Genomic DNA, 22897 nt, shown 5'->3' with positions numbered 1-22897 from the left:
AAATCTTCTATTTATTCTTAAATCCGCAGGTGATAGTGACTCACAAAATTATGGATACCAAAAAAAAAATATCAAGCATTTTAATGATGGGATATAAAGCTAATTTTTATTCTCTTCCTTTTATTTGTATAACTTTTCTTTTTTATTACTACTTTCTTATTTTCTACTTTTATTTATTTGTATAACTGTACCTTTGTGAAATCTTCTTTTAAAAAATCCTTTCTTTTTAAGAATTATATTTCTATTGAATTTTCTATCTTTATTTTTATTTAACTTTTTCCTTGAAAAAGAATGCTTACTGATTTATCGTAAACAGATGTTGGGAAAGTTTTGGAAAACAGTTGTGAAAGAACTAGCGCGCAAAGCAAAAATTCAAAAACTATAATACATTTGAAACTGTATTTTGAAAATTATAATCGATAATCAAAACAATTATAATCATTTTCAGTTACAATAAGCGTTTTATAATTACTAGCATTTTTCAATATTATTTTATTATTAATGCATTAACTGTTAACTAATCAATATTTTTTTATATCTATTTTTTGTTAATTTCTTTGTTATTATAATTACAACTAGCAAATTTAAAAAAGAAGAAAATAATGCATAAATAATTCGCGTATTTGTAACAGTTAAAATTTTATAATAACTTGACATTTTTTTTATTGGTACCATCTGTCTGTGTAACGCTGGAGAACGTTTCTTTTCAACATATCGCAGGATATCTTTTCCTTAAAAAAATACATTCTTTTATACATATATGTATGTCTTTTTCGGGACGCAGTACGAATACAGTTACTCACGGAAGTGAAACGTTTTTCATAAAAATGTTTAAGATCTTTCGACATAAAAAAGAGAAAAAAAGAGAAAAGAGAGCATGAAGAACAATGTTTTATGAGATTTTGTGTGGTCAGAAGACAGCAAATACTATTTGGTAAATTTTGATTCATTGCGTAAAACGTTAGTAAATCAAATTATTCATATAAAGTGGAAATGATGTTTTACCTACTTCAGAAAAAAAGTCAAGAAAGAAAATTCTTTTCAGATATGAAATATCTAAAACAAATTCTGAATTCTATGATATCTTAGATTTAAGAATGACTAGTCCACTTGACAATAAAAAAATGATGTCATAAATTCTGTTTTAAGCAATGATATATAATAGTAAATTATTGTTATTTATAAATTTAGTGAACAGTTTTGCTACCTGATAAGATACAATACTCGTATCAACCGGTACATAATCGGGAACCAAAAGCATTAATCATAAAATAAATAACCATAATTTTTTATCACCATTAAATTATTATTAAATAACTGGAACAAATGATTATTGTTCTAAAGATTATAGGAAAATTATACAGAAAATAAGTTTAATTCCGTAAATCGTTTACACGCTCGATATTAACTTTTTAATGGCGATAGTCGCGATACTAATTATTTTTTTCCAATGTATATACATAAAAATCGAGGTAACGCTTTGATACCGATAACAACTTCATCATAGGCGCAGCTCATGCGAGGTTACGCTTGGCGTCATCAAAGGCATATTGTCGTCGTTTAACCTTCATGTCATCGAAGCATTGATAACTATGACTATGCCATTTGACAAAATTATATTTGTTTCTCTCTCTTCTCCATATAAACAACTTGTACAGGCGTAAAAAATATCGGACCGGTAAAATATCTTGAAAACAAAACATTTTAGAAAGAAACGTTTTATACAAAAGTTGTTGGGTTTCAACAAATGCATCAAATAGCGAAACTTATTTAACCTTGAGCGTAACCATGGAGGAGCTCTCAAGGTCAGCTTTAAAATTAAAAATTTAAACGGAAACCTCCAATTTTTATTCAATATTCTTACAGCTTATCTCGAAAGCTTTTCGAAACACTATAATTAAGTTATTTTTCATCGAGTACTTTTCGAATTATGAAGCTTGAAATAATTTCTTAATTTTGTATAATTTTATGTAAAATATCTAATAAATATGATAAAACGCAATAAAAAAGAAGACTAAAAGATCATGGCTCAAGATGACATTTTCTTTTCAAATTCCTTTTCAATTAATAAAATAACTTTATGTCGCTAGTCAGATAATCCAAGGATCGTTGAAAAAAAATGTAGTCGACCAAACTAGCCAGAAAATTGTTTATTAACGACGTTTCGACCATATGGTTGTGGTCCTTATCAAGTATATACTGGAAAGATTTATAAATAAATTAAATAATTAATTTTCGGTTTGAATAATATAACAAGCACAACGAAATAAAGTGTGATCAATTTTACCGATGTAATAATAATCAGGAGACAGGCATAGACGATAATCTTGCAAAACTGCACAAGTCACATTAGCAAAAAACGTTATTTAACTAGATTTGAATTTGAGAGAAACTGATGCGTCCGTGTGAGACTTCGTCAAGAAACTAAACACAACCAGACGAAAAACGAAACTACGTGACCTTTATTATTTTGTCATAAATGTTGTTTAAACTATCCGTGTCTTTCTGTAGGTTGATTAGATTATTAAATCTCTTGATAAAAAACATCTCAGCGATCTCTCTCTTTCGAACATACTTTTCACTATGCAAAATATTGGGTTTCGACTAGTCAAAATCATGTCCCGATTCTAATCTATGTTTGCTAATGACTGAGTGATTAGTTTCATGTAACTTTATATTATTACAATGTTCTTTCATTCGCGTACATAAAGCTTTACCGCGTCTAATTAAATTATTTAGTTTTAGATTTATTTATAAGTCTAGTTTAGATTTATTTATAAATCTTTCCAGTATATACTTGATAAGGACCACAACCATATGGTCGAAATGTCGTATTAATAAACAATTTTCTAGCTAGTTTGGTCGACTACATTTTTTTTCAACTTTCCTTTTCAATGTTCGGTCGTTGAAAAATAAATAAAATAAAATTTTAAAATAAAAACAACAGCACGTTTAGACAAGGACAAGTGCGATAGGAAACGGATAAATCTTATGTATAATACAAACGGACGCAAAATTTAAAAAAGCCAACGCTCACCTCGTCATCAGAAAAAAGAACGCAATAAATCGCATACGTGAAAAATATTAAATAAAGTTGTATTGCGTGACAGCTTTTGTAATAATCAAGCTTAAACGACTCTCGATTTCGCTCTATATTTTCCCATGTCTTTTGTATAATACTATGCACATTTTTTTATTCTCTTTTATAACTTTCGATTTTCAATTTTGTTAACAGTTTTTGCGATATGAAATTACTAACTACTTATTAGTTTTATGCTTGATATGGGTTTCTTTGTTCTTGACATGTATTGCTTTCTTTCTTTGTATTATTTTACATAGGCTTCATTCATCGATTAAAGAAATCGATTCGTTTCTGCCGGCTCTCCTGTGGATCTTTAATTCAGAGAGACTCCCAAATTTTTTACAAATTTCGAACCAGGCTCAATTTTATCTCTACGACTTTATGATTTATTTACAAATTTGAGGAATCTTTTTACATCGGGGGATTGTCACGCAATACAATTTTATTTAAAATTGTTCACGTGCGATTTATTGCGTTCTTTTTTCTGATGACGAGGTGAGTGTTGGCCTTTTTAAATTTTGCGTCCGTTAATATTGTACACAAGATCTATCCATTTCCTATCGCGCTTGTCCTTGTCTAAACATGTTGTTATTTTTATTTTAAAATTTTATTTTATTTATTTTCCAACGACATATCGATCATTGAAAAGGATCTTGAAAAGAAAATATCATCTTGCGCTACGATCTTTTACCTTCTTAACCTTCTTTTTTATTGTGTTTTATCATTTATTAGATATTTTACATAAAATTATACAAAATTAAGAAATTATTTCAAGCCTCATAATTCGAAAAGTACTCGATGAAAAATAACTTAATTATAGTGTTTTCGAAATAGCTATAGCTTTCGAGATAAGCTATAAGAATATTGAATAAAAATTGGAGGTTTCCGTTTAAAATTTTAATTTTAAAGCTGACCTTGAGGGCTCCTCCATGGTTATGCTCAAGGTTAAATAAGTTTCGCTATTTGATGCTTTTGTTAAAACTCAACAACTTTTGTATGAAACATTTTTCTCCAAAATGTCTCGTTTTCAAGACATTTTACCAGTCCGGTATTTTTCGCGCACCCTGTATATCTGTATGTGAAGAAAGAGCTATTCGATGCACGATTTATTTCCCGATCGATGAATCGATCAAGCGACAATTTTCCACGTGCCTCTCAGAAACCGTAATCGATACTCGGGATAATTATAATACGCGCCGACCAATATATATATATATATATATATATATATATATATATATATATATATATGTGTGTGTGTGTGTGTGTGTGTGTGTGTGTGTGTGTGTGTGTGTGTGTGTGTGTGTGTTTTGTGTGTGTATATGTGTATATGTGCGCGCGCGCGTGTTTCACGGGAAGGCTATCCAGTTTCCATGGTCCCAGGCCAAGGCTGGTCTCACCCCGATGGCGGCGGCAGCAGCAGCCGCCACCGCTGCCGCGCCGGCCGGATGAAAGTGGAGCGGTCGTGACGACGCGAGAGGGGCTTTAATCCCCACGAACGGTACCATAGAAACGGTACCGCTAGGGTCGTTATGTGCAGTCACCGTCGGAGACCAACCACTCCGGTACCGGCTGGAAGGGCTCGTTCCATCCGGCCCTTCGACTCGATTATTTCGACCCTATCCACACGCCCGATTCGCGTCCATCTGGATGCGTTTTTCCCTACGTAATAACATCTCTGCGAAGATGGAAAAAATTTATTATTCAATCTGACGGATTGTAGACGTTATTTATATAAGAGATAATATATATCGAGTCGCGGATCGAACGGCTTGTCATTTTGCGTCTTGACGTTTCCCTCGCGTAATTTGTCACACGGATTTAGCGTATTTCAATCGTGATCGATTTTAATCAAATTTATTCGAACGATCAATGTCAAGAGACTCGAAGAAATCGCTTCTCGAAAAATCCAAGCCCATGGACATTAAAGAAAACGAGAAAGTCTTCTTTTATCCGTGAATCTCTCCCTCGGGCGAAGGACCGCAGCCAGATGTTGGGGGGACGAAGAATTCTGTTGACCGCACACACGAACGTATATGTGTACGTGTGTGTGTGTGTCCTGCATCTCTTTCACACATGTGCAGCTCTCGCTTGTGTTATGTACGAGAGAGTGACATGTTCACGAGGGATGTGCGTGACGGTACCATCATGGCGGAGTGGTTGCCTCGCGCTTGTAGAGGTTGTCTCTCCCGAGTTCGGTTGTCTCATTACAAGCAAATCGTTTCAACAGATTTTACATCTACGATACTCCTTCAAGTCGAATTATTCGCGCGAAAATTTTAATCGAAAACATGATCGTGATGATTATTCCGTATTAAAGAATTGAAGCTTCGGCGACTTTGTCAGAGAATATTAAATTACAACTTTTCTATGGTCTCTTGAGAAAATATTTGCTCTGTTGCTACAAAAATTCAAAAGCTGTACAATATAATCTAAGTAAAATAAACACGCAAAACACAATAGGCATAATAGAATTTACAAGAAGAAAAATGTGAGGAACATGTGTTTTAATAAATTTATCTAAAAAAAGTAGATAAAAATGATAAATTATTTTAATAGGCTTAGATAAGAATGTTGAAATATCTAAGCCCAAATTGTAGATAAATATGTTGCCTTAAATAGTAGATAAGAATGTTGTAATGTACAAGTTTAATGGGAAAAAACATTCGGTATTTCGAAAAGTAAATATAATTTTTAATGAAAGAGAATTATTGCCGTTAGATAAGAAAAACGATGGAGAGATAGCTAGCAATCGACCTCCCAAGAAAAACGGCAATTTCGGAAATTAATTATCAGATCTCAAATAAGAAGAAGAAGAAGAGATCAGAGAAAACGAATCTCAGGAATATTAATTCGAAGTATCACGAAAATTTTTCTCTATTTCGAACATTTGAAAAACTTTATATTGACATCGTCGAGAGATATAAAAGGTCGTTATTTTGAATCAAGACTGATCGCACAAAGATCCAGATATCGTTCCACGACAATGTTCCGTGTCTTCTTCATCTTCCGATCCCTCGTATCCTGGTAACGTCGAAGAGTGACGTCATCCGACGTGTGTGATCCAAAGGCCCCAGCAAGCCGGTAACCGTCCGTTAGCATCGTGCACCGCCAACGCCATCGCTACCCACCGTCACGATCAGCATCGCCACCGCCACCACCCTTGGATCAACCCTCCAGTCCGTCTTCTCTCTCTCTCTTTCTCCCGTTCGCCCCCTCCGGCGATCCCCTTCGCAATTCCGTCGCCCTCCGAGCGGACTCTGACCCCTCTCGCACCACCATCGCCGCCGTCGTTACCGCTATAACGAGAGCCAGATAGAGCAGGTATCCGAAGCCAAACGAGACCAGCACAAACCGATAGAAAATCTGAATATTTTCCAAAGTTTTTTCTCCTAGATCAATTTGTCAAATTTTTACCGAGATTGTGACGAATGACGTCGGTTAAAAGTATTGTAAAAACTTAGAAAGACAAAGGTGATCATGATTATTTTAACGAACGAAAGGTCATCATCATTATTTTAACGAACAAAAATATATATAAAGATTACCAAATTATTTTTTCATACCTGTTATACCTTAATATCGTAAAGATTGAAAATTACAACGATAATAGAAACATTAAAATTTTAATTGTCTGAAATAGTTTTGCTTTCAATGGCGCACATATTTTTGGCATTCTTGAAAATAGCTTTTTTAAAAGTTGTTATTAATATTTGAGTTCAGCATATTTACAAATACTCCCACAGCGGAATTATTAAAGGGAGATTGCAAAGGGGAAAAATAGATAATGTATTTATGTAAATAATATTGTTGACATGTAGAAATTATTTATAATTAACACGACTATGTTGAAAAATATCGATAATATAACGCATTTGAAATAGTATCAAAACAAGCATTATAATAATTATATTGGTTAATTATAGAGACTAAATGACAGATAATATATGTTTTTCATAATTTATAAAGATGAGCAAAACAGTTCATTACATTTAGAGAGGAAACAATAACAGACATCATCATTTAGTTGCGTTTTCTATATTTTTTGCGGTTGATGCAATACCGGTATTGTCTATTGTTCAGATGCACACACATGTGCTACATGTGATAAATATATATTGCCTCTCAAAAGCTCTTGAGAACCACTATAATTTTTAGATGAAACAATTTTTCTCAAAAATACGAATTTATAAATAAATAATATAATTTTAGCTAAAATTTTAATTCCATACTTATACGCGATAAATCATCTAAAGGAACCAATAGATGGATTTTTTCAATCGTTAGAATCAGTAGTAACATTTAAACATGAAAGTGAATTGAAAAAAATCCGAGCTCTCTTTGAAATAAATACATATTTTCTAATAAGGAAGCTTTAAAAGAATAGAGAAATGAGAATAAAGAATAGAGAAATATTCATATTAAAAACTCATTTATCTCGTTTGTTAATTTTACATTACAGTACATTAGTCTAATGTATAAACACGTCCGAAAATCGAGCATTTCTCGAAAATTTATTGATTGAGAAATTTATAAATATTGTGTGTGCATTATTTTTAATAGAGACTGTCGAAAATTTATTTATATTTAAAAATTTTGAAAATTTATCTGTATTTTACGAAGCAAATAGGCGCGTATGCGGAGCATCATCTATTACTTAAAACCTGAAAATGAAACCAGATCCTCCTAGTGGTTCCCAGTCTGAATAGATCTCATCAAGAGATCCAACAGGGTCCTCGCAGATTTTGCTCGCAGATGGGTAACGCAGAATTCATGATCCATTTCGTCAATATTAACAAATAAATTTCGCGTAGCTTATATTTTATTAGAATATCACTTTTGTTGTGTTTTAAAATTCGTCGTATCTGAACCGAAATATATATATATATATATATATATATATATATATATATATATATATCGAATTTCTGTCGATGGCCGTATCATTAAAATCAATGTTATAAATGATGAACTGGATTTTAAACTACATGGATGTTAAATTACAATAAACTATATTACAATTTAAATCAAATTTTAATCTTATTCTCTAACAGAAATATACCACGTTGTACCAGACGCATCGTGATTAATTAATTTTAGTAATTATATAATTGGAAACGTATATCTTTATCGTGTAACGATTGCGATGGCAATACAGGGAATGATAGCACGAGTCGTTGTTAGCCGTCAGGATTGGGTGATCACCATGTGCTCTCCATATCGATATGTAAATAATCTCGAGAAACTGGACCTTCAAGGGCCCATGGACCCAACACACGATGAGAATGTATCTCGGCTGAATAGAAACCTAAAGTTTCTAGTTGGACTCTTTCTTTTTCATCGTGCGAGCAACAGGTCGAGCGAGGTTAACGTCGCGTCATGCCATCGCGATGTGGGTGGGAAGAGAAAAGGGTTTTAGTTAGAAAACTAACTCGCATAAGCGAAATATCCGCCAACGGGTGAACGTATTCCTGATCCAAAAACGATCTTAGATCTGTCGGATCCAAACGCGCAAGTCTGGGAGAAGAGCCGCTTGTGGTTCCCTAGAGACTCCAGCGCAACTTGGCAGGTTTTGGCAGGCAGACAGAGCGAGTGTGCAGGCAAAGGGAGAGGGTGGCTTGGACCTTGGTCGGAGTGGTGGGTATTGATCCCGGCAAAGCGGTAGCAGCGGGGTAGCCGGACCCCACCTCAAGGATGAAGGGTACATCCCCTCTCCGCGCTTCAACCAGAGTCTCTCTCTATATCTCTTCATCTATCTTCCTTTCTCTCGTGTTCTCTCGCTGATGATAACACGAAGAGCAGGCGAGAAGAGAAAAGAAGCGCATCAGTGTGTAAAGGAAGAGAGTCAAGAGAAACTTATAGCATTTGCGTATAACTACACCCTTGTAAAATTTCATTTTTCGTTTCAGTCGGCATGTGTATCCATCGAAATTCTCAACGTAGTGTAATAAAACAAGTTAGAAATCCAAACCTAAAGCATAATTCTTTTGTCAATTAAAATTCTTTTGTTATTATCTATTTATCGTGTCACAATTCAACCTGAATAGCTTTTTTGAATGGCTCAAGCATATTTTTTGGGAACTTTTAGAACAACGAGTGTTTCGCTTCTGATTTGATCTCTTGTAATTTTTTCTTTTCTTCAAAGTAAAAGTCAAGTTAAAGGAAAAAAAAATTTGAGAGTAAAAGAGATATACATTGAATCGCATCAAGTGATAAATATTGTGGCATAAAAAAACTTTCAAAATAATTCTCGCAATTATAATAGAAATGCTAAATAGAATACAAATAATAGAAATATATAATAGAAATGAGGAATGTACTAGGCTCTATAGACTTTGAAATCCTGAAGACGATTTCTTTTCAAATAAATTTTTCAACTTCGGTTCAGAAAGGTAAAATAAATCACAATGAAAAAAAAACTAAGATAAATTCCGATTCTTATTGTCTCGGATTTTGTTAAATAAAAACTAGCAAAAACTATAAGAATAACTAATATATAATATTAAAATATATTTATATAACTTTATGCAAAAAAAACATTTTTGTTTTAATTAATAAATCATACCAATCACAATAATTAAAAAATTGAAATTAATATAATGATAAAGTTTTTCTTTAGTTCAAATAAATATGTAAAATTTTTAAAACAATTTTGGAGGTACGTTATGGAGATATGTGTATTATATGAATGTTATTAAATTTTTATATTAATTTTTAATTTAATTAAAAAATTGTGTGTAATAGTAACAGAATTAAAAATTGTTACAAAGATCTGGTCACGTTTATCTTTCAATATCTTTTAACGAAAGAAAATTTATTTACTTTAATTCTTATTCTATTACAGATTTTATTTTGGATAAAATTTAATCAGAATATTTTTTATTTATTTTAACATATTAAGAATTATTAAGAAAACACAAATTTTGCCTATTTTTTCGGAAAATACAGATTTATTACTGATATAGATTTTATTTATAAATGGTGAAACTTTTTTTTAGTGGTTGGAAAAATGACAACGTTAATAAAAGGCTTGTAAATTTGAAGACTCAATTATATTGTAGCTAATGTAATGAATATATTGCAGGTAAAAAATAAATAAAAGCTTGGGAAATTTATTAAGGTACGCACGTATATAATCAGATTATATATACCTTTATCTCTTTTAAAAGAAACTCTAAAAACAACTCTGAGAACACTTATAGCTCTCCTTCATATCTCTTTAACTCTTTCATGTCTTTTTAATTAATAAATACTCCAATATCTTAAATATTTAGAAAGAGAAAATCTTGAGAAAAACGAAATCTTTATAAAAGACAATTTTTTACATTGACTTAGAATTAATTAATGAAGATCGATAAATGACGAAGAGATAAATGATAAATTCATTCATGAAATGATGAAGAGATAAATGATAAATTAAATAATGAAGTAATTTTACAAAATGTACAAAAAATGCATTACGTTTTCATGAAAATGAATTCAGGTTTGAATCGAACAATGTCTTTGTAAATTTAACTAGTAAAGATATTACGGAGATACAATCGCAGCTGTGCATTTTCATCAAGTGCAGGTGCACAAACTGTCCTTGCGATAAATACATGAAATGCAAGATTAATTTTTTAATCGATAAAAACGCGATATATTGAGCGCATGTCTAAATGCATATCGGTGTAAATTATGACGGCTCGTTGCGCGAATATTTTAATTTTCGTTTAATCGTTAGAGTTAATCATCTTGACGCGTGAAGCTATCGTATGAGTATCGCGGAAAGGAGGATGTATCGCGTTGGTCGACCCACGGTCGTTCTTTCATTTCCCCTCGACAAGAGAGCGTTTCTCGTCTCTCCTCGTTGTTGCTATCCGGGCGCGGTATCAAGAAACACGAACATGTCACATGAGGAATACTCGTATGACGGAGAAAGATGAAAGAATTCGGAGAACAAAGTTCAATTCTCTTTTCTCATAAAAAAATATAATTTTCACTTCAATATAAACTCATTTGGAAAAACAGTTTGAAAACATACAAAAGCCTGCGGCCGATTGAAAATATAATGGAACATAAGTATCTCTTCTTTTCGGCGACCAGACGATTGGTACCGCGAAAAAAAATATATAAAATCAATCTTAATTAAAAATCGGATTTATTCTCTTCTTCCATAATTCTCTGTCAGAATTCACCTGAAAGGGACCGAAATCAGGGTGTTTACAAAGGTCCCGCCCTTTTAAATAAATAAATTGCTCAGTGGGGAGGGGGAAATGACGCACATATATATATATATATATATATATATATATATATATCGGAGCAAAAATTCATCGATGTCTGCCTGGCAGCCTGTCTGTTCGCCGTACAAGATATCGCCTCTCCGTTTTCCGTGGGCGCTGAAACTCTTCTTCGACCTGCCCCACTTCATCCTCTCAGCTCGCCGCAGCTGCGCATCATCCTTCGTCGTTCTCCAGGCGCGCGTCTGGTGGCCACGGGGCCGACGACGCCGCTTCCCTCCTGCGCCAGCTGTGCGTCGCGGCGATGGCGGTGGCAGCAGCGGTGACGGCGGCGGCGGCGGCGAATCGAGCTGCGCGCACGAGAGCCACGGGAGGGCGAAGGATAGTGTCCGGGTGTCGGCTGTGAGAGAGCGAGCGAGTGAACCGGGGCTCCCTTTTCTCTCTGTCTCTCTGGCCGCATATTCCGGCGGGAAGGGCCGCGAGGAGCCGATGATGGGAACAAGGCGCAGGCCCCTAGATATTTGCGGAACCAGGTATCCGAGGGAACTCTAACGCGATCCGGCCGGTCGGTATTCCCAGCGAGCCCAAATCATTCGGATTATTCGGATAACGGCTTCCATCCGAAATGTTTCGTCAAAGGATCTTATCCGAGGCTTCGCCTTCAACGCTCGAAAGAAGATGAATCGCAAAGTGAAACCATGGGAAATCAGTGGTCGCGGCGTCTGAAAAATATCGAGACTTGGGGAAATTTATTTCTCTACCGATTAAAAGCGATATTTTTTTACGCAGCGTCCTTAGAATCTATCATTTAATTTTCACACGTCGATATCTCTTATTCGAAGAGAAAATAATTTTCCTTAAACTCTCGAAGACGCTGAATAATTAAAATACTAAGAAATAAATAATTAAAATAATAAAAATAAGACTAAATAATTAAAATAATTCAGTTAACTCGAATTAATCTTGGCAGTGTTACGATCAAAGTGCGTTTTGAAATGATGAAAAACCTCACGACACGAGCCCGAAAGTCGTGACGAAAATTGAGCGAAAGAACCGAAAAGAGTCGCGTGCAGGAGGAGGAGGCGAGAGAGCGAGAACACCGGAAATGAGTCTGTCCTTATTTGATCGGCCGCTTGGTGAACCGAAGCCACGCAGGCCTCCTCCGTGCGCGGTCGCTCTTCTTTTCGGCGGCTCCTTCCCTTCGCTCGATCGGGAGACCCACGCGAACGATCGGGAGAAGGAGAACGGGATGCAAAAACGTTGCTCGCCGGAGCCTCCGCGAAGACGCCTCCAAATCGCTCTCTAGCAGTCGAGAAGTACCGTGATGAACTTTTTTTTTTCCAGGAAAATAAAATTTTAACAAATTGTTAGACATCTGTTTTTAGGTATTTCCTGAAATATTTCTTTGTTAAATATTTCGTAAATATTTTTAAAGCCTCGTAATTATTATAGCAGGTATTTTTTAAGTATCGTAGCTAATCGATAAGTATTTTTAGGCCATATTCCACTTATTTTTCTTTTCATTTAATGCGAATATATTGACGTTCTAGTATAATAAAGCTTGGAAAATATCTTAAATAAATTTTCAGAGACATTTATCAAGCTGATGTAACTATTACTTTTAATGGTGAAACCAACAAAAGATTGACAAAGAATAATAGTAAAACAAATTATGTACAATGTAAGTTTATTTTCTTTCAAATATTTTGGTCGGATTATAAATCAATTAACTGTTACAAGAAAGTAATACTAAAAGAAATTTTTTTAGGAAGGAAGGCTCCCTGAGTGGAGAACAAGTGAGAACAATACAACTGACCATGATATTATGTTTCCAATATTTGTACTCAATGGATTTCACCGGTTAAACTATTTTAACGATTTTTACTACTATGCTTCTCGATTTCTACTATAATATGATATTTTTTAAATAGATTTAATTAAAAATATATTAAAGATAGAATCAAAAGTTTGATAATACGAGTCTAAAAAAATAGTTATGGTTTGACTTTATTATTCATCGACAATTTCGTATCTCATAATATTTAAGGGAAAGATTTAATAATTCAGGAGACGTCGGAGGACAAGCTCCTGGACCTATTTCGATAGCGTTAAAATCTCTCGCCAGACCCGTCGAGATATTCATTATTTGCACGGATTCTTGATATTACGTTGTAAATGCCGAATCGTTTCTATTATTATTATCGATCGGCTTGTCCAGAATATTTTACGGGATAAAAGAAAAAAAGGAAGAGGAAAAATTCGACTTTATTGCAGTCGAAATTCTATCGCGATCGATACGTCAAATTAATCACGATAACGCAGTTTGCTAATGTTAATGTTTCGTTCTTTTTGGAGAATACTTTCTTTTTTCCAGCTTTTCAAGAGTATGTGTTTAGAGAATTTTTATTGTACCTTTTGGAGGTGAAGGAGGTTTTAGAAATCTTATATAAGAATAGTCACATTCGATACATTTTTCAAAAAATAAGCTTCTTTTTCTTGTGACAAAAATTCCGAAAATACATCATTAGACGAAATAATTTAGATTTTTATTTTTCGGATTGTTATTTTAATTATTATCATATTGAATTATTATATCGAAAATACAATCTCTTTTTGATATTATTAGATATAAAATTTTGATATAGTTGGTTGATATAAAGATTATGTTAGCCCCCGAAGTCTCTTCATCCTTCGATGACTATAATCGTTACAAATAATTGTCGCGCCGAGAGTGCACAGTTAGAGGAATGTGCATATCTCAATACTCTCTGATATCAGTTTCTGATTCGAAATCATTTAGATGATTGGAATAACGCGCGACGAGAAAATGTTGTACTAGGAAAGGGAAAAAATTAAAACTTGTACGATAAAAAATCTCCCCCCAAGGACAGTTTATAGAAATATTTATAATAAATAGACTTAAAATCGAAGCAATCGGAAAACCTAACTTGAAAGGTTGAAAAATTCGAAAAAATGTTAACGTACACATTTTTCGAGAGATCTCTCGATGGTATATATTTTGATCGTAAAATACATTCGACACAAGGCGCGCGGGGTAATAATATAGACAACAAAATTTAATCCCGATCACGCGGAGAAGAAAAGAAGGGCTAATCAGGAAACAAGGTGAAAGACAAAGAATAGAAGGACAAAGAAAGCGATATTGAGAAACTAAAGCGACGGTGCGATGACATATTTGTTATTCATCCCGGAGACCAGGGATCCTTAGGTACCGATCGAACGCCGTCGCCGAGGAATGCGGCGAGACGCTAGGCGATGGAAAAACGCGTCGGGGCCGAGGAAGAGGAAGAGAAAGTGAAAGTGAAAGAGGCCGGGTCGACGATAACGCGGAAGGCGTGCGCGCCACGAGGGTGCCGAAAAAGGACCCTGAAAGGACCCTCGTTCGCAACAGCCTCGCGCTCCTCCACGATCTCCTCCCTCCCCCGCGTTTATCCCTTCGAAGGCCGACGGCCTTCGCGCACGCGGCCGTTCCTTGCAACCCCAGGTTGCTGCGCGCCCCTCTGCCCCTCCCCCTCCACGACGTCCTCCTCGTCATCCCTGCCGCGACGGGAACGGTGGAGCACGATCATTGGTTCACCGGGTTCACGCAGGCACGGTACACGCAGCTGCCACCTCTTACGCTACAGGCCGATCGGAACAAGACGTCAGTTCGGTGGAGAAGCGTCGCGAGTGCGGGTGAGGCGCGTAATCACCCCGTGTGTCATCGTGCGTTCCGTCCTCGGCGTCCTGCCGCTTGTTATCGCTCGTCGCGCGATATTTCGTTGGTGCTTTCTCACGTGACTCTCATCTCTCGCGTTCCTTTCCATCAATCCTTTTCTACCCGTATACACGCGTTCATTTCCGGTGTCACCAAGATCCACTTAAGAGGTGAGTCTCTCTCTGTCTTTTTCTCTCTCTCCCTCTCTCTCTCTCTCTCGCCCCCTTTCTCTCGTGCCGCCTCTCCCCTCAATCGCGTTCTCCACGCCGCTTCGGACGCCGGCCGGCCGGTCGGTCATTTGATTATTTATTCTATCACTTACAACGCCATCTCGATGGCAGCGGGTAGTCGATCATCGTAACGCGTAGGGTACAAAAGGCGACACCTCTCGCGAACGCCACGCACTCGATCCCATCCGCGTGTATCATTGTTTGATGTTGCGCGCTTCATCTCTCCATTTTTTCCCCTCTCGCTCGCGCCCTCCTCCTCTTTCCTCCCCCTTTCTTCGTCCCGTCTTCTCGCTTTCGCATTATTAATTTTGCCACCCCTTGCTCGCTTTATCTTTCGACTCGAAGATCCTAATTAGTCGAGAAGAGAGACTCAAGTTCAAAGTTTAACGATTTTACGTATTTGCCTGAGCGTTATTATTTTTTTCAATGCATTCCCGGTCGTACCTTCATCTCTGCCTACCTGCCTACCCTTATCATAAATCATCGATTTTTCTTTCTCTTTCTCGTTATTAGATTTTTTATTTAATCTTAGATGTGATTTTTTTTTTTTTTTTTTTTTTTTTCAAATATCGTATATATTTTTCTCCCTTTTGTTTCTCCTGTGCGCATTAAGGCTGTTTCGATATCCAGTACTCCCAGCGAAAATCTATAATTTATTTTACGTATTTTTCAATACTGAATTTATCAGCCTAAATTCTTTTTCCGACTTTGAAAATTTTCCTTCCCTTGCTGCTCCTAGAAAAATGTCGGGCAAACAATGGGACGGGCAAAGTCCAAAGAGATAAGTAAGGAAACCAAAGAAACTCGCGGGTCCAACACTGGTCGAAAACCACCCGTCTCGCTTCTTATGAACGCACCGGTAGAGGGAGTGACCGAAGAGGGTTAAGAACCCGGAGAAGACGCATCCTTCACTGAGATCGTGTCCGCGCCCGAGGTAACGTCATCTATTCGTGCTTAATTCCATCGCTCTCGATAGGATGCCGCAGTGTGCCGTCTCCACGTGTCGCAACAGCCATCGCCGGACCCGCAAGCAATCGGTCCGCTACCACCGGTTCCCTCATAAGCCAGAAGTGCGCGAATTGTGGGTGCGCGCATGCGGCCGCGAGCCCCTCGCCAACGGTGAGGCGCCCTTCAACATCAACACGGCGCGCGTCTGCTCGCGCCACTTCCTCGTGGAGTTCTACGAGGACGAGAGCAGGGAGCAGATGATGCAGGGCAACCAGAAGCGGAACCGACTGCGGCTCGGAGCGGTGCCCACGGTCTTCGTGCCGGTCCGCGTGGAGCCGTGTTTCGAGCTGCTCAACGAGAACGAGAAGAAGCGATCCGCGCAAGCGAGTCGCATCAAGGTCCCGATTCCCAAGCGCGTTCTCCTTCGACCGAACGGGCAGCAAACGGCCACCCCGAACCGCGCCGACGAGGGACCACGCGATGCGAGATCGGAGGAAGCGAATGTCGGCGAGACCAGCAATAACACCAGCGACAGCAGCACCAGCAATACCAGCAGCGCCAGCACCGCCAGCAGCACCAATTGCGTCGTAACCGAAGAGACAAAAGAACCTGAAAAAGTTGTATTTTTTAGGGCGCTTGGTCTCGCCACCGTTGAAAATGAGATTGAACCGTGGTGAGTCACCATTTCTATCTAAACCGCTCGATTGGTTGCCGCCTTGGCAACCAACGCCTGAGCTTCACTTTTTTTTTTATTATTCATGTTCTCGTTATTCCCGTCTTTTTTTCTCGTTTCTCGAAAGCGAAAGCTGTTTTAATCTCTATAGAAGTTTTCTAATGAGATTTCACTTTCATATGAAGTCTCTTATATCGGATATGTTGAAAAAAAATCGAACCGGTACAGAATTGATCTTTTTCGCTTCATTTTGGAAGGAACTAAACTATAGAGGTACTGTAGAACTATAGTGTAATGCTTATGCGGCTCTTTGCGATACCGGCGTAAGAACCATTGTCTAACACATTTCCGCCATTTTCCTTCCATATTAGACTCCATGTTAGGGTCTAACATGGAATTGGTCTCCATGGGTGGGACGAATTCGTCTAACATGGAATTGGTCTCCATGGGTTCCATGGGTGGAACGAATTCGGACAAATGGTTGCAAAGAAATGCTTAGACTCAAAAACCAATAGAAAGAATAAAAGTTTCTTTATTCTGAATAATATTCTAATATTTGTAAAATAAATATCGAAGGCTACAAGAGTCAGACGCGGATGGTGGTACGTTTTACAGAAAAATTATTTTTTTTTTGTGAAACTGATTCTTGTGCGCAGGGCACAGATTCTTCTTGATTAAATTTCATCTCAACTCGAGATTTTTAATACCCCTCTTATCCCCCCAAGAAAGTTGTAGGCGAAAAAATATCAGGTCAATTTGGGAGGTATTAAAAATCTCGAATTGAGATTAAATTTATTCGGTTTAATCAAGAAGAATCGTGCCCAACAATCAGAAAATTAATTTTTAATAAATATGAGAGAGCTTTACTATCTCCTTAATTTGATAATCAGGTTATTTTATATGTACATGATGAAAGACGCGGAGAAATAATATAGACTGCAAGACTCTGAGAAACCTCAAGATGCTTCGAAGCCATCGTATTTTCTTCGCAATAAAGAAACTTTTGTTCCTTCAGTTTTTGAGTCGAGGCATTTTCTAACGTGTTCTGCAGCCATTCGTCCAAATTCTTGTCCCTCATCATTTAACATAATAGAAGAAAAATGGAGGGACTGCTAGGTTGTTCTAATGTTGGTATCACGCCCAGAGTCGGTATTACACGATCTATTTTTGTAATCTGTTCTTCTTATAATTTGTTTTATTAATTATATCGTTGCATAATCTGTAATAGAGCATCTAATAGCTTTAATATTTAATATTTGTAATCTGATTATCAATTATCGCGACATTCCTCCTTGCAATGTTAAAATTCTTTTTGTCATTTAAAAAAAATCTGATTATCAATTATCGCGACATTCCTCCTTGCGATGTTAAAATTCTTTTTGTCGTTTTAAAAAAATTTTGCAAATTGACAAAAAATTTTTTCTTTTCGTCGTTTTAAAAAAATCTGATTATCAATTATCGCGACATTCCTCCTTGTTAAAATTCTTCTTGTCGTTTTAAAAAAATTTTGCAAACCCATACAGCACAGAACATTGCAGCAATATTATTCTGTGCTCTAAGGGAATTGACATCGTCCTTCATGATGTTGCGACGACGATCGAGTCGTGAAATGCAATTGAACACGAAAAATTTGCAGATGGAGGAAATGGCTAGTGTAAATGCACGTGAAAAACTTATCGTATCCTCGCGAAGGAAAACGGTATCACTCAAAGGACTCCTCCCGATAATAAGTGTGTTAGTTCGGCCACGTGCGCACGGTTGTCGCATCTCGCGATTTCAAGGTCGTTTCGCCGCTATCCGCGCCAAGCAGAAATTCGGTGTTCCTCGTTGACTCCTGCACGCAAACGCTTCCTGTCTCGTCGAATAAGAAAGTTCATGACGCGATAACGCTTAAACCTGCAATCATAGATGCAGAGACATGAGACGAAAAAAAGTTTCCTTTTTTTTTTTTTTAATTAAATTTCACGCAACTATTTGATCGCTGAAACGTAACAGCAGCAGTAAAAAAAAGTGCCTCGATTGAACTTGACATTCTTTCGATCGAAATAAAATACACTTAAAATACACTTTGAAATCAACACAATTGCACTCGTGCTATCATAACTCGTGAATGTTGAAATACGGTCTGGTCTTAAGGAGATTGCACCGTTGAATGCGAGGAGAACGTTCGTTATCGATATCGAAGAAATGTTATCGCTTGGATCATGTTCTAAAATAATGGCATATGCATGCGCAAATGCAATATTGCACAAAGCGTTCGATGATGACAAGATACGAAACATATATGAAGAAACCTGTTAATTTTTTCTGAAAAAATAAGTGAAACCGATAAATTTCGAAATTAAAAACGAACATTTTTTCAGGAATATTTTTTATTAAAATATGACACAAAAGCAGTGTAAATTTATTTTGATAAATATCAGAGCCAAACTTTAAAAAATCTAAAAAATCAAAGTTCACATTACATATTCTTGCAAGAAAACGACCGAAAATTGTATTATCTTTAATATAAGCTTTAAAAGCTAATTTCGCACAAAGATAATTTAATCATAAAAAGATTTATACGTATACTACACATTATAGTACTCTGTCAAATATTGTTTTATGGAAAGTGTCGGCACTGGGGGCCCATTTAAAATGCAATAGTCAAGTATATTATTTTATTATTTTGTATTACTTGTTTTGATTTGATTTTATATTATTTTATATTATTTTATTTGAACGCATTTCAAAAAAGCAGAAGATGTAACGCCATTATTGTTTTTTTTATTTCAATATCTTCCATTATTTTTCATCTTGATTTTAATTTCTGTTGATTTTATTCTGTCTTGATTTCATTTCTGTTTGCTAGATTCCTTAAGCAGGATCCAGCGAACAGAGTCAGGAGCTCATCGCACTTGCGTTAACCTCGAGAAGTCCGCGATTATGCTTGTTCGGTCGTACTATGGACTTTGACGCGACCGACCTGGCAATCGATCGGGCACAAAGTTGAACAGCCACATAATGTACGAAGGATTGCGACAACGTGTTGCTGCATGCAATGGCATTTGTACTCCTGCTTTATTTATCTAAATCGAAATTGATTCCTGCGTCGATTAATACATAATTGCAAGGGGAATTGTATATTTTTCTCTAATCAATGGTTCGATAAATCAGAAAAGAACAAGAAAGAATAATTTCTCATCAAACGATCGCACGAAAAAAAATTTACACAGTCACCTTAATCGAATTTAATTGTTTGCTCATTTCGAGAAAGTCCCTTTTGATCAGAGATATCGATCTCGAATATTTTATTTCTGGTATCTAAAGCGGTTATCCGCGCTTTTTTTTCTAAAATAATTTTATACCATCATTCTCATTGTATATTTTAATATCTACAATGTATAAAAAATTTGAAAATTATTTTTAATAATATATATAAAAAATAATATTTATAAAATATAATATAAATCATTTGTCATGTATAAGCACACGGATATTAGTTTCCGCGATGCGAACCTCTTAAAGTTTCTCGTATATTGGAGAATATTTCGAGGTTCTTTAGAGGTCTCACTGTCGAGTCGAGAATGTTCGTCGAGGGAAAAATAGAAAAATACGAGTCCTTGGTCGCGCGGGGTGTCATAGGTCTACCTGCTCGAGTAGCGGCGATCTAAGCCGGCTGCAACCTAGCGTAACCTCGTGAGACCGGCGGTTCACCAACGCGAGAGAACGCGTCCTTGGTGCTCAGGGACGCTTCGGGCGTGCGAGACCGACCGCTCCTCCGTCCGCGAATTAGGTCGAGACGATGACGACGACGACGACGACGAGAGAGAGAGAGAAAGAGAGAGCGAGAGAGCGAGAGAGCGAGACACATGCTCTCTCGTAACCAATTCGACGTCAATAATAATAGCGCGACTTCGACCCTCCAAGGTTTCCCTTCCGCGCCGTCGACAAGAGTAATGTAATTCTTTTTTCTTTCCACACGTGTAACGTTGACAACTATCGCCGTCCATCGACATATCGCGCGTTGATCACTCGAAATCGAATCTTGCGAATAAATGTTGACAAAGATAGATAGGTGCACGATAGCCCAAATAAATGAAAAATATAACGTGAAAAATATATACGGTCTGTATAGTCTCTCTGTTGGAATTTTTTTCGATCGGTGTAGGGATTGAAAAAAAAAACATTCATTATCCTGCAAGGTGCGTACGCTCTTTTTAATTTTAATTTATGCAAACTGCATCTAATTCGTTGATTCGCCGCTAACTAGTCGAGCGAGGTCTCGGTAAAAAATTGCTCCTTTCACCGAACTTTTCTGGCGACCTTGAACCTTCGACTTTGCACGGCACAGTGCCAGGATGCACCACTGAATTCTTGGAACGGGCAGAAATGCAAACTTAAAACAGATTGCATTTTAGATGAATTTATTTACGAGATAAAATATACTTGTACGCGTTGTCCTACAATTGTATTCAATCATTATTTCTTCTTCTCTTGACAAGAAAATATTGTAGTTAACCTTTTTTTAAGTCTTGAAAGAAATCTATTTTTCAGTCATTGAAAGAAATCTATTTTTCTTCAATAGCCATTTTCAGAGAATTTCTTTTGTATCTGGATGACTTGGAAAAAAAATCTGTTTTCTTTCAATGGTACCTTATTTTTAGAAATTTCTTTTATATCTACAAAAATTGGGGAAGTTTAATAGACATTTTTTTTAGCTGTTATTTTTGCTGGATACCATATTTTATTAGAAATTTTTCTGGGACTCAAATTTTTAAAAAAATTCTTTGATTATACAAATAATGAAACAAAAATATATAAAAATAACGGAAAATCAAACGAAATATCGCACGCGCAGAATTTCTCTGATCGGGATACCGAATAATTCGAATGTATTCGTAAAATTTCGAGGGAAACACAAAGGAACATTCTTCATATCACACGAAAAAAAAAGATCTCATTCGAGATTTTGTCTACGATAGCCTCGAGTGAAAAAGATTATCGAAACTTAATGAGGAAGAGGAAGAGAGAGAGAGAATTTAATATATCGGACAATATATCTTCTAATTGCGCTCTCATTCCCCATGCGTGCCCCTTTCTTCCTTCCCCGAAAGCATCTCGAAGATCCGAGATATGCGTCATCCGTCCACGCACAATAACTGTCCGATTGTGCAACGAAGGCGAAGCGCATATTTTATCGCGCGCGTGCGCCTCCTCGCTTCGCGAGGATATGCATTCCTGATGGTTTAATACGCCGACCTTCTTCGAGGGCCGTTGCTGCTCGAAGGTCCGTTTCTTTCTCGCGGATCGCGTCCCTGGCTCCGTCTTTCTTCGCTTTTCCTCGCGTTACCTGCGCACAATTTACCTTCCGTCTCTAATAATTTGCCATTTCAAATCTAATCTCTAAAGCCAAACAAACGTGTAAAAGTTTTAAAGTATTTATTATACTTTTTTTTATTTTTTAAGAGAATAATTTTTTATAAAATTATATTTTCCTTAGAATGATCAATTAAATAACGTCCTCTCGTCTCTTTCTGCGCACGTCTTTTTTTTATTCTTTAAGAGAATAATTTTTTACAAAATTATATTTTCTTTAGAATGATCAATTAAATAACGTCCTCTCTCGTCTCTTCTCTCTTTCGTCTTAAAGTATTTATTGTACTTTTGTTTAGGAGAATAATTTTTTATAAAATTATATTTTCCTTAGAATGATCAATTAAATAACGTCCTCTCGCGTCTCTTTTTTTTATTTTTTAAGAGAATAATTTTTTACAAAATTATATTTTCCTTAGAATGATGAATTAAATAACGTCCTCTCGTCTCTTTCTTTTATTTTTTAAGAGAATAATTTTTTACAAAATTATATTTTCCTTAGAACGATCAATTAAATAACGTCCTCCCGTCTCTTCTCTCTTTCTGCGCTCGTCTTAAAGTATTTACTGTACTTTTTTTTATTTTTTAAGAGAATAATTTTTTACAAAATTATATTTTCCTTAGAATAATCAATTAAATAACGTCCTCTCGTCTCTTCTCTCTTTCTGC

General features: G+C 36.2%; 1 protein-coding gene across 5 annotated transcripts in view; it reads left to right on the top strand.

The window, feature by feature from the left end:
- Window positions 1–22897, top strand: part of LOC105255442 (putative leucine-rich repeat-containing protein DDB_G0290503) — a 41514-nt gene that overhangs the window by 5316 nt on the left and 13301 nt on the right. For 4 of the 5 annotated variants that reach the window (XM_025414437.1, XM_020028839.2, XM_020028837.2 and 1 more), the window contains exon 3: window positions 16229–16873. The exons of the other annotated variant lie outside the window; for it this stretch is intronic. In XM_025414437.1, coding sequence (XP_025270222.1) covers window positions 16229–16873 — 645 coding nt within the window. The remainder of the gene's footprint in view (window positions 1–16228; window positions 16874–22897) is intronic. 5 annotated transcript variants of the gene reach the window in all.

Source organism: Camponotus floridanus, unplaced genomic scaffold, assembly GCF_003227725.1.
Source record: "Camponotus floridanus strain SB8 unplaced genomic scaffold, Cflo_v7.5 scaffold8, whole genome shotgun sequence".
In the NCBI taxonomy this organism is placed as follows: Eukaryota; Metazoa; Arthropoda; class Insecta; order Hymenoptera; family Formicidae; genus Camponotus; species Camponotus floridanus.
This window is presented reverse-complemented; position numbering and strand designations above follow the sequence as displayed.